General features: G+C 43.1%; 1 protein-coding gene and 1 long non-coding RNA gene across 2 annotated transcripts; one reads left to right on the forward strand and one right to left on the reverse strand.

Annotated features, from left to right (window-relative positions):
* Positions 1 to 6,262: 6,262 nt before the first annotated feature.
* On the reverse strand, positions 6,263 to 7,691 carry LOC113019746 (nuclear factor 7, ovary-like). The gene has a single exon (XM_026163566.1). The coding sequence runs from the start codon at positions 7,668 to 7,670 to the stop codon at positions 6,279 to 6,281; it is 1,392 nt and encodes a 463-aa protein (XP_026019351.1). The 5' UTR covers positions 7,671 to 7,691; the 3' UTR covers positions 6,263 to 6,278.
* A 139-nt stretch (positions 7,692 to 7,830) lies between these two features.
* On the forward strand, positions 7,831 to 11,019 carry LOC113019766 (uncharacterized). Its single transcript, XR_003272079.1, has 4 exons — positions 7,831 to 8,430; positions 8,590 to 8,647; positions 10,301 to 10,395; positions 10,504 to 11,019. It is a non-coding gene; the product is annotated as an uncharacterized LOC113019766 (long non-coding RNA).
* Positions 11,020 to 12,993: the final 1,974 nt, after the last annotated feature.

The following is a 12,993-nucleotide window of genomic DNA, read 5'->3' on the forward strand; positions in this document are numbered from 1 at the left end:
TAGAAGGCACGGGGATATTTAAATTAGGAACATGCGAGGGTAAAGAGGCGGCTAAATGGGTAAACTGGTAGAAAACTGAGGAATGCAGTGACGTGAAGAGTGTGTGTGAGTATAACAGGAAGTGAGAGTGTGTGCAGGGAGCCCGAAGGAAGTCGGCTGATGTGCGTAGAATGAATGATGAAAGAGACGTATGAAAGTGTGGATAGAAAAACCAGAATGAAAGTGTTATTGAGCAGTGATGAAAAGGATATTACAGTTTTTCTCGATTGCTTAAACACTATAACCAGGCCTCTAAACTAAAATTTCAAAACCGTAACGCTATTGTTCAAAAAGCTCACCCATTTCCCTGAACTATAAACACTATTCCCTGCTTTGACACATGACTCAAATTTGGTGAACTGTTACTGCAAAACTCTACACACAAATCCCTACATTTTACAGTGCTTACACCATGTAGTCATTTAGAAAGCACTAGCATGCAATAATGTTAACTTAAGTCAGCATAGCTTGAGCTCAATTAGCACACAATTAAACAGGTGGAAACACTAGGAGTCAAAATTTAGCACACACCAATCAGAACCTGCGATGGATAGATAAAAGGGCCAAAGTCAGCTCATTCAGGTTTGAAACAATGGATCCAAAGAGATGCAAAGGAAGAGGACGTGGTGGAGAAAGAGGACGTGGTGAAGGAGGAGGACGTGGTGGAGGAAGAGGACATGACATGGTGAAAGAGGAGGACATGGTGGAAGAGGAGGAGGAGGTGGTCTAGGACAACAGGGAGGAGGGAGAGGTGGAGGAGGACGTGGTGAAGGAGGTGGAGAACGATGGCGACAAGGAAGGGGAAGAGCAAGGGCAACAAGACAGTCAGTCTCGGATGAAATTCGAGCCACTTTAGTTGACCATGTCCTTGTCCATGGGATGACTATGAGGGAGGCTGGGCAACGAGTACAACCAAATTTGAGTCGCTTCACTGTTGCCTCCATCATCAGAACCTTCAGGGAGGAAAACAGGTAGGTGTACTTGCAGTAAGACTGCTTTGTACAGTAACGTTTAAGTTACTGAACTTATGTGTCTTGAGTTTCAGTATGTTTCCATTATTTGCCTGTAAAATGAATGTGTGACAGTTACAGTAATGAGTGCTTCTATTTTTGTAGAACACAGAGACGACCACCTGGTGGAGGCAGGTTAAGGCTTTTGTCGGAGGAGCAAGAGAGGGAACTTGTAAACATGGTAACTGCAAATAATGTAATCCGCCTGCAAGAGATTCAAAGGAGAGTGATTGAGGATGATCATCTTTCTCGAGGCATAAATGCCATCAGCCTCTCCACAATTGACTGCATCCTCCGAAAGAATCAATTCCGGATGAAACAGGCATACCGAGTCCCTTTCGAACGAAACTCTGACAGAGTGAAAAACCAACGTGTGGAATATGTTCAGGTATGAGTTTTGATACTGTATAAAGTATTGTGTACCATCACAGCATGGCAGTTTATGCTGCCATTTCAGCACTCTTGAACTGTGGTTCAGGGTACCGATTGACTCTACTGTGTTATGTGTTTTGCAGAGAATCTTTGAGATTGAAGGACGGCCTGTTCCCCATGAAATAATCTTTGTGGATGAGGCAGGTTTTAACCTGACCAAAAGAAGGAAAAGGGGAGGAACATAATTGGCCATCGGGCTATTGTAAATGTCCCTGATCAGCGTGGGGGGAATGTCACTATGTGCGCAGCCATCAGCCAACGAGGGGTACTCCACCGCCATGCCGTACTAGGACCCTATAACACTATGCTTCTCCTTGCTTTTCTTGATGGTTTAAGACAACATATGTTCCAGCTGGACTACAGGGAACCAGCACAGCCAGAGCAGCCTCACTACGTTGTTGTGTGGGATAACGTCAGCTTCCATCGCGCTGCTCTGGTTCGTGACTGGTTTACCAATAACCCAAGGTTTTCTAATATCGTTCTGCCTGCATACTCTCCCTTTCTAAACTCGATAGAGGAGTTATTTTCGGCATGGCGGTGGAAAGTGACCGAGAACCTTATGTCCATGTTCACCTCCTTCAGGCCATGGAAGAGGCCTGCCTAGACATATCAAGTTTTCCTTATGCTACCTTAATTCTTGCATGCCAGGGGTGGATCAGGCATGCAAGAGGATTTTACCCCCGCTGCCTGGCTGGGGCCAATATAGCCTGTGATGTGGATGAGATTCTCTGGCCTGACCCAGACCAAAGACAAGATGCTGAGGTGGGATAATGTTTCTGGTGTGTGTTGTACTGTATAGTACATGAATGACAATGTGCCACTGTACATACATTGGTTGCGTCTTTTGTGTTTATCATGTGACAAGGGTTTTGAAGGGGAGAACCATAAGCAACCTATTTGTTTTGGAACTATTGTTTTGAATTAATTGTACCAGTGTGCAAAACTCTGTTGTAGTGTGTGTGTTTTTGAGGGCTTGTGTTTGATGTCTGAGGGCAAAGTTTGGTTTTTCAGCAGGAGTGAATAGTTTTGGGTGTAGAGCTTCATTTTGACCTGGAAAAAGGATGTTTGGGAAATTGAGTGAGATGTTATGGATTTGTGTTTACTGTTGTGAGGATATGAGGCGTAGTTTCAGGAAATGTGTTTTAGCAATCGAGAAAAACTGTAAATGAGTTTCTTAGTGTGTTAGCACAGGTGACCACTGAGCTGGATCAACCCTCCTCCACGAGCACAACTGCTGGAGCAACATGATAGATTAACATAACTGGAACCATAACCAGACCATGTTTTGGCTAAAAATTTCACAGCTTCACCTCCACGTACATCTTATTCTGAAAAACCCCTCTCTGAAGACAAAATATGGCCTCAGACTAACAGTATCCACTTCCAGGCTCAGCAGCTGGGGAACGGACAGCAGCAATGAGAGAATTAGAGGAGACCATGGAGGAGAGATGAAGGCTGTGAGAGTACATGAAAACTGGATCGAAGTTTGGGGCCAACTGACTCGTGGAGGTGGAGTAAGTGTCCAAAGCAATGAAACAAAATACACGCACATAAGCAGAGAGGTGCAAAAGAAAAGGCACCTTTTAAGGAGATGCCTTTGTGGTTAAAAAACAAAAGGGAGCTAGGGCAGAGAGAGGCTTTGCTGAATCTGCAGCTCCTTGAACACACATACAATTAACCTGCATACTAACACACACACATGCAAAGAAGATCAGTTTACACTCATGAACATGTTAATATAATATGTTAATATTAAAGCAGGGGAACTGAACATACACTTGTTATTAAATGTTAGTCCACTGTTGACAGATAACTCTCCAAGTTGCAGGACAACAGTGTAACTGTCATGGTTAGGAAGGGTGTGGACTCAGATGCAGGACTCGGAAACAGGAGGTTAACTGAGAGCGCAGCTTTATTTGCTGGGACATCCATTAATCCATTAACAGAAGAGACAAACTAGGATCCACAAACTTGAACTAAAACTAAATAGACTCTGGGAACTTAAAGTAGACAGGAGGAGAGGGTGATGTTAACGACGCAACACAGAACTGATGGAGACGCTGGCTGTGTCCCAATCAAGAGACCGCAAGCTTGAAGTAGGCATTTTGAGTGCGATTACATCACAGTGCAGCACCATCAGAAAACGGTGGTTTACATCTCTGTTACAGGAAACCTGAAGAGTTAAAACACAAGAGAAGCAAATTGTCAGGGTTGGCTGTGTGGCAGGCAGGCAGGCAGGCGTGGTGGACCCAAAATGCAGGACTGAGACACAAAATTAAAACTTAAAGCGCAGCTTTCTTGCAGGGAAAAACATCTTACTTAACTAAACTCACCAAAAGACAAAAAAAACTCTGGACAGAGGAACTAAGGACTAAAACACTGGAAAAGAAATACTAAACCAGAGCAGGAGACAAAACACACAGCAGGTTGAGGGTACGACACGACAGGGAACAAAGGAAACACACGGCAGTAATCAAGGGATGAGAGACAGGAGGGGAACACACCTGGGAGAAATCACAGCTGACGAGACAAGGACAAAAAGCAGGACACATTCACATTAGACAAAGACCTTCAAAGTAAAACAGGAAGTATAACACAGAGACACGGACTTGACACGGTGGAGACAGCAACTAAGACACACAGAGACATAAACCATAAGGCAGAGGACTCTAAGAACCAAAATACACAGAGGGAAATACTAAGCATGGAACACAAGAAACTAGACTCGAGGGAGCAACAAAAGACCAACCATGAGAACATAATTCACAATACAGAGTGACAGAAAACACAAGAAACTCAAAACATGTGAAGACACAGACCAAAAAACACGGACTTTACACATAACAGAGGGGGCACAGAGAAACATGAGGGGCAAGGGATCAAAACTAGAAACCATAGACAAAACCCAAAAATTCACACAGAACTAAAAACGCTGGGTCAGGAGACCAAGGATCCTGACAAAAAGAAAATCTAAACGTTACACAAAGAACATAAAAGAAGTAAACTTCATAAAAACTTCACAAATGATGCTTTAAATGAAAAATAAATCCCTGTAAATAATTCAACAGGTCACATGTTAGAACCACCTTAACTAAACTCTGTAGCCGCTCACTGTGGTTTGTCCCAGCAGCTCTTAGGAAACAAACTGCTAACTTCAGTGTCAGCACACACTGTTAGTAAACTATGCAACACTGAATTCAGGTTTCAGTTGTGTTAAGTTGTGAAGTTGTGATGAAAGTCTTCTTACTGACACAGGTAGGATGGTCAGGCGTCCTCTGTTCCTTCACCGTTCATGAACTGTCACTTATAAAATGCTGCCAAACATCAACTACACTCAATAACTAAACGTGTGCAGGTTAAAGTGATGGACGCCCAGATCTGCACTCCAAATACAAACAGACTAAAGGTGTTTCCTCCAGAAACAAAGACAATATTTACAAAGGTCTCACAGGTAAATTGTGAGCGATCACAGCAGCATCTCATCCTGACTAACAGCTTTTAGATGCAGGGAGAGCGTCGTGGTTCAGAGGTGGTTCAGCAGATGATGAAGGCCTTTCTGTTGCATTGTGTAGTGCTGTGGAGGCCATGATGGTCGACTGGGTCTGCTTCTACTGAACTCACAAACACTTCTGAGGTATTTACACCTGAAGCCTCATTGAATGTGAGTCAGAAACAAACGGCTCAGCTGTGATTAATGGATGTTTCCCTGCATTTCTATTTTCACACAGTTTATTTCTTACAGCAGGAAAACTGAACAGAATGTATGTAAGAGGTCAGAGTGAGGATGACGTCACTTAATACAGGAAATACATGTTTGTCTGTTTTGATGATGAAGGACTTCTTCAGCTCTGTAAACAGCTACACTTGAGAGGACAGAGGTGATTTCATGGATCAATAACAATGTGTTTATCAGCTTTCATCATCGCAGTGCAGACATGACGTCAGATCTATCAGAGTGAAGGCCGTCTCTCTGATGACGTCACAGAGCAGAGTCCTTCTGTCCAATAAAGGATCTCAGATCAGCTGCTGCCATCTTGTGGCCACAGTTGGTTACTGTCTCTGAAAGTTGTCTCATGTTTCCTGTTGTCCTGCTAACAAAGGCTGGAGCTCATCATGCTGAGAGGGCAGCAGCATTTTGTGGCTCTTCACACATGTTCATTATATTCTGATGATCCTGGATGGAGACAAACTACAGATAAGTGTGTTCAGCCCAACTAGTTTATCTCATTACAGCAGTTTGATGTTTCCCTTTGAATCCCCCTGAAGATCCTGACAGTGAAGCACGTACATAATACTCCAGCCTTTCAACTCTGAGCTTATTTAGTTCTATTAATACACTGAAATCTCATTTGTGTCATGAAGAAAGTCTTTAATCAAACAGAATTCAAAGATCAGAAACATTTCATATATGGAGTTAAACATGAATCATTGTTTCAACAACATATTTATTGTTGTCATAAACAGACAAGAAGACAACAACAAACTGCTCCTCCCATTCAACACATGTCAGTCCATATCCCAGCAAACTAAATCATCTCCATTTACACATCAAATAGAAACATGAATCACTTGTAATGATTAGAAACTTGATAGAATTTCAAATCTAGTTTGGGGAGTCATTCAGTGAGAAACAGTGAAATGATTTTCCATGTGAAAAGGTGGACAGCAGAAACAGAAAGAAAGAGTGAAACTAAAAGAGAAACAAAGAGCTTTGGAACAACGAGGCAGCAGGAGGACAGCTGCAGTTTAACAGCTTCAACTCACTGACAGGAAACAACATTAGAAACATCATCATCCTCAACTCATCTGCTGCACTGACACTGACACCTTCAATGGACACACCTTCAGTTTATCAACAGTGTCAATATATGGAAACATCCTGTGAGTGAAAGTGTGTGTGAATGTGTGTATGTGTGTGTTAGTATCAGAATCAGAGAACGACAGCTTTCCTCTGTTCCAGTCCAGATTCACTCTGATCCTCTGGAGCTTCTTCTCTACTGAGAGAGCAGTGACAGCTGATGGTGAACATGCTGAGTATTTACTTTTAATTCCATTAAACAATATTGTCCATAATCCAGACAGGTTGTCTCCCTTCCTCTGCACAGACTCTTCTAACACACCCAGATCCCACCCTGTACTGTCTCCAACATCAACATCCCAGCTGTGAGTCCCTGAGTTAAAGCCCTCAGAGCCCAGGACAGAGTAGTAATAATCAAACCTCTCTGGATTATCAGGAAGCTGCTGCTTCTCTCCTTCTCTCACACTGGTCAGATCTTCAGACAGGATGAGGTTTGGATCAGCAGTGTTTGGGTCCAGAATGAGAGGAGTGTAGGAGACCATGTCCTTCATGTTGTTCCAGATGTTGAAGGTCAGGTTGCCCAGGTGTTTGGCCTGGTCTATCAGAGCTCCTGAGGGCAGCTGTGGATCATCCAGCAGGGGGCAGCGCTGGACTCTTTCCACTGCAGCCTTGTAGTTGTGCAGGAATGAGACGTCTTCAGCTCTCAGCTCCTCCTCTGTGGCTCTGACTGTGTCTGAAAGAGCTGCTATCTCTCTGCTCAGAGCCTCCATCTTCTCCTTCATCATCCCACTCTTCTGCTCCTCTTCCTCCCTCAGTGCAGCCAGCCTGGCCTCCTCTTCCTCTGCTAGAAACTGCTGAAGCTCCTTAAACTGCTCCTTAATCTGCCTCTCTGTGTGTCGGGCCTGGACCTTAATGTGTTCTGCTGTTTGATCAAACTTCACTTGAACTTCTTCACAAACCTTTAACTTCTTCTTTAAGGGCTCCAGAGTTTGCTGAAGTTTCTTCTTGTGTTGTTGTGCAGCTTCATCGATGGGTCTGAATCTGTGATTAGTGTGTTTTTCTGAGTCTCTGCAGACGAGACACACTGGCTGCTGATGGTCCAGACAGAAGAGTCTGAGTTTCTCAGAGTGCAGACTGCAGAGAGCCTCTGAAGCTCTCTGATCTCTCTCCTGTAAGAACGACTCACACAGGTTCTTTAAAGCTCGGTTTAAAGGTGGATGCTTCTTTGAAGATCTTCTCTTACAAACTGGACACTCGTGTGTTGGTCTCTCTCTCCACCATCTCTTCAGACAGTCTTTACAGAAGCTGTGGCTACATGACAGAATAACAGGATCTCTGAAGACCTCCTGACAGACCGGACAGCAGAGATCCTCCTCTGATCTGGAAGCCATTGAGTCTGTGAGTGAAGCTGAAAACAGCAGACAGGAAGTACAGTCAGTCCTGGCTCCCCTCCCTCCTCTACCACCTTCACTGAAACTTGCTTTGAGTCGTGTTTTTGATCAAACTCACATTCAGTGTGTGGAGCGTCAGCAGCTTGAAGCAGCAGTGTTGGAGTTTTCCACTTTTCTCTCCTGTAGCTGGACTCACTCAGAGGAAGCTGCTAGTTTGGTCTGAGCTCAGTCTGATCGTCTGTGCGTCTCTCTTTACTGAGGACGAAGAACTTCCTGTTTCCTGGTTTGTCACATTTGAGTGACGTGAGGGGAGGAGACAAATGTTGCTGTTTGACTTTTAACTAAGGTGTGTTTCAATCCTGCCTGCAGCTCAAAAGCTGTAAAACAGGTTTTGTGTCTTTTCACCTCCACAGGTCACAACATGAAACCTGTTGTGAAGTTTATAAAATAAAGTGTCACTCGGTGGTGCAGCTGTTTGTCAGCTTCTATTTTAGACTTTGTTCTGGTTCTTGTTCAGGTTCCCAGCAGTGGGAGTGTAATGCAGTCACACACACACAGGTGGTGTTAAGGTGGATTCACTTTGTTACAGACAGTGGTGTTATTTCCTGTAACTAAGGGTGTGTTTCACTCCAAAGTTCAGACATTAACCTGCCAGAAGTTGTAAAAGTTACTAATAAAGAGCGTTTATCTCATTTCACGCTGTTTGATCACATGACACCGTTAGCCAGCAGTGTGTCTCCTAAAAGAGAGCTGTTTAAAGGTGAGTGATTAAGTTTTTCTCCTAAATAGAGATCATTACAGAATGCCTAGTCCTACTTAAAATCCCATTTATTATTATTTTTTTTATCATCTACTCGAACTAAGGAAAACGTTTGACTAACTCAAAGACAATTTCCACGCCTCCCCTGTCTGACTGCAGAGGCAGTTTTGAATTTAGGAGCGCCAAGATGGCAGCGGCAAACCCTGGCGGCTCTCCGGTGAGTATATATATATTTTTTTTTATCTTCAAGTTTGTCTTTTGAAACCTTAATTTTATTTAAATCCGTTGCTCACGTATAAAGTACACAGACGGGGTCTTTGCTCAACTCGTCTGAGGCGTGTCTCACTAAGCGCTACATGCTAGCATCCTGCTAACCGAGCTACCCTTTACATGCTGTGCTTTAGAAAATGGGATACTCGTTAAAAAAAATACTCCGCAGATATTGATAGATAGACGAACACTGCAAATATAATGTTGGAAACGAGAACGGCCTTTGGTGAAGGGGTAAAATACACCATGAATAGAGCCATAGAGTGAATGGCTGCCATGGTTGCAGAACAGCCTGATTTAATGACAAGAATGGGGAAGAGTGAGGTGAAGTGAACCACAGCCACAAAACACGGTCAGACAAGGCGGCAAAAGGGCAGTGATCTGTCCGTCAGTATGAAGTTGGTGTGTGCTTTGGTGAACAAAAACTCCAGACTGGTAGCAGGAAGATGGGAGACTCGTGTTTCACTGGAATAGTGGTGAATTAAAACATCCTTTGTTGGGGACATTTCGGTGTAAATGCATCCATACAGGCAAGACAGAGGCAGACTAGACAGTGAAGAAAACAAGGCAAACATTAGAAATATAAAAACGGAAATATAGGATGAGTCGGGGATGAGTTCCTGCCCCAAGTGGAGGAGTTCAAGTATCTCGGGGTCTTGTTCGCGAGTGATGGGAGAAGGGAGCCGGAGATCGACAGACGGATTGGGGCTGCAGCTGCAGTAATGCGGACGCTGCACCGGTCCGTCGTGGTGAAGAGGGAGCTGAGTGTAAAAGCGAAGCTCTCAATTTACCGGTCGATCTACGTCCCAACCCTCACCTATGGCCACGAGCTGTGGGTAGTGACCGAAAGAACGAGATCGCGGATACAAGCGGCAGAAATGAGCTTCCTCCGAAGGGTGGCTGGCCTCTCCCTTAGAGATAGGGTGAGAAGGTTGGCCATCCGGGAGGGGCTCAGAGTAGAGCAGCTGCTGCTCCACATCGAAAGGAGCCAGCTGAGGTGGTTCGGGCATCTGACAAGGATGCCCCCTGGGCGCCTCCTGGGTGAGGTGTTCCAGGCATGTCCCACCGGGAGGAGGCCCCGGGGCAGACCCAGGACAAGCTGGAGAGATTATATCTCTCGGCTGGCCTGGGAACGCCTTGGTGTTCCCCCGGATAAGCTGGAGGAGGTGGCTGGGGAGAGGGAGGTCTGGGCCTCTTTGCTTAGGCTGCTGCCCCCGCGACCCGGCCCCGGACAAAGCGGATGAAGATGGATGGATGGAAATATAGGATTAATTTAACATACAATTAGAGAAAATGTAAGGAACACAATGTAAATGATATTGTAAAGTCATTAAAACAGCATACTCTGATTAAAAGACACATAATTGGGTAGGATAATAACAATAATAATGTTAAAAAACATGTACAAGATGGGTATGTATACTTGTAGCCAGAATACTATAAAGTTGTAGCATGCCAGACCATCTTGATTGAATGTAACTTCGCTCCACACAAGTTTTATGGTAGACATATTCATATTGGTATCTAATAAATGATTAATTCTTAGATTTTATCGAACGTTAATTTATAAATTGTTTCTGTCTTTATGTGTTTGTTTCAGATTATGCAAGATGAAATTATTCAGTCAGCAAGACACTTGCTGCAGTTGCTGACATCATCCAACTGAACTGCTGCTGTGATGAATCAGAATACAAGGTTTACTTTAGCAAGACTTATGAGTTAATGCTACATTTAACTAAATTGTTATATATTTTGTGTCCAATATTGTCTCCATATGATTTTGTTTTTTGCAACATCTTGCAGAGAACAGAGTCAAGGTACCAGCTTGGTCAACCCTAAAAGACCATCTGTTCAATGACCAGGTGAAAAAGTCATAAACTAAACACTGCATGAGCATGGAATTTAGGATGCAAATTTATATCTTACCTGCTCTACACTCAGGGCTTGAATTACAACAACAGTCAATCACATAAAAAAATATACTTTTGGTAGTTCTGTGTCTGTCTCTCTCCTCCAAACCCAGATGGCTGCTGGTACTGAACCGGGTTCTGGTTCTGCTGGAGTTTTTCCTCTGCACTGTCACTTCATGCTGCTCAGTGTGAGGGATTGTTGAGGTTGAGTCCATATGTCCTGCGAACAACTGCTGGGCAATGACACCATGCAATCTTCTGGGATTCCTTGGATAGAAAACCTGTGAACTGCACTTGTCCTTGGTCTTCACAGCTCACCTTTTTACTGTTTATTGAATCAAAATTCTCCAGTGACATGGATTCTACACTGTAACTGATGTGATGTTCTATGAAGTGGTTTTAATAAAAAAAAGGCAAAAATTAGTTTGTTTCTTTATTCAATTTTTGAACAGTGATACTCATTCAGTAAATGCAAATTATTTACATGGCAGTGCACTATAGGCATAAATCTAGACCCCTAGATAAAACATGATGGCATTATATCGGTGACAACTCCTCCACAGTAGCAGGTGGGATTTCTTTTTTGAGGACGGCTCCTTTTACCTGTCACTACAGATGGTCTGTTTATGTTTTGATCAAGAGCCTTTTTTGGGCAGCTGAAGAGGAGAAGTCCATCTTATGGCCAACCTCTGACTGTATCTTGGTCACATTACCCAGCAAAACCCAGTATGCAGGTTCATCTGTAACAGTCCTTGTGCCACAGATCAACACTGTTGCTTCTACATTAAACAGAAGAGCAGTGGGTGCAGGTCTCCGTGACTCCGGCCTTACAGCTGGAGTGGGCGGCTTCAACCTTCCCTGTGATGCTCACAATGACCCATGGCTGCAATGCTGGTTCATTCAGTCTTTGAGAGTGCAGCACCTGAAACACACACACAAAGTTCTTGTCTTTAAATGAACTATGAGCCAAGGCTGACATAAATGTTTTATCTACTTAATCATTAATGTAACAGTGTTTACAAAGTTAGCACATACATGTAATTTTTCATTTCTTTATGTGTCCATCTATAGAACGCTGCATGTTATATTCTAAATCTGCCTGTTCTGTCAGAAACCTGCCTGCAGAAAATGAACCTAAAGGATGTAATCACTTTCAAGATGGAGAAAGCATAAAGTGACAATTATGAATCACCTTATATGATAAGGAGATTCTGCAGGTCATTAATCAATGTATAAAACTAAAATAAAATGCATTTTTAGTGACACAAGATACAAATATGGAAGCAAGATGTATAATCGCTCAGTTTGGGGAAATTGTGGGTAGCCTGCAAGAGCCTCAACTTCTCCATACCCACAATGTGCAACAAATGGGCACAGCTGATCTTCAACAGTGGAACATCGGCCAGTTACTTCCAACTTTAACGCAGCTTGTAGTCTTGGAGAGCAGCACACCAAAACTGCATGCACAACTTCTGCTAACAGTGGAAACGGATTAAGAAATCCATGCAAACAGATTCATAAACCGAAAGAATATTATTTTACAGGATTAATGATCATATCAGCCGCTGGCTGATCACAAACCCTGAGGGTGTATACGAGAAGTAGAAGAAGCAGAGGGAATATCCCGTTTAAGTTTAGATAGTATTTGTAAAGATATTGACCATATCCTTTTCTGAAAGTGTGGATATAATGGATGGGGTAAGGTACTGACATGCTACAACTTTATAGTTGTTAAATTCTGGCTACAAGTATACATACCCATCTTCTAAATGTTTTTTTTTTGTTTTTTTTAATTATTATTATTGTTATTATTATTATTATCCTACCCAATTATGTGTTTCTTTTAATCAGAGTATGCTGTTTTAACACTGGCAGTCCCAGGCTTCTACCTTTCTACCTTTAAAACCCGCCACCAGCCAAATGGCTGGTAGGCTTTTAGCTAAGCTTTAGCTTCAGGCAAGTGGAAGCTAAATTGGCTAGTCATTCATATGTAAATTGGGTTGTTACCTGGGAATTCTGGAGGGAGGGGAGTGGGGGTGTGTGGATGAGGGGGTGGGGGAGCTGCTAAAAGCGGTGAGCTTCCTTTTGTTTCATCTTGATGCATTCTTAATCATCCAGGGAAACAAATCTCCAAAAGTCACCAACTTGGAGTGTTTCAGTTTGCCATCTTAGGGAGAAATCAACACACATGGGTGTATGTCCTTTGTTGCTGAGATTTATTGATAAAAACAGTACAAAAAATCAACCATTTGTACACATTTTTACAAATAATTATAAAAAGTGAGTGAGTACATTTCAACATTTTCAGCAATCACTCACAATCCTGGCACTGCCATGGTATCTGTAGTCTGCATTTACCACATGTGTATCTGTTGCAGTGAAC

This window comes from Astatotilapia calliptera, chromosome 3, assembly GCF_900246225.1.
Source record: "Astatotilapia calliptera chromosome 3, fAstCal1.2, whole genome shotgun sequence".
Taxonomy (NCBI): domain Eukaryota; kingdom Metazoa; phylum Chordata; class Actinopteri; order Cichliformes; family Cichlidae; genus Astatotilapia; species Astatotilapia calliptera.

Excerpts from the sequence above, each read along its gene's own strand:
- LOC113019746 (XM_026163566.1), bottom strand. The coding sequence starts at position 7,670 with ATGGCTTCCAGATCAGAGGAGGATCTCTGCTGTCCGGTCTGTCAGGAG.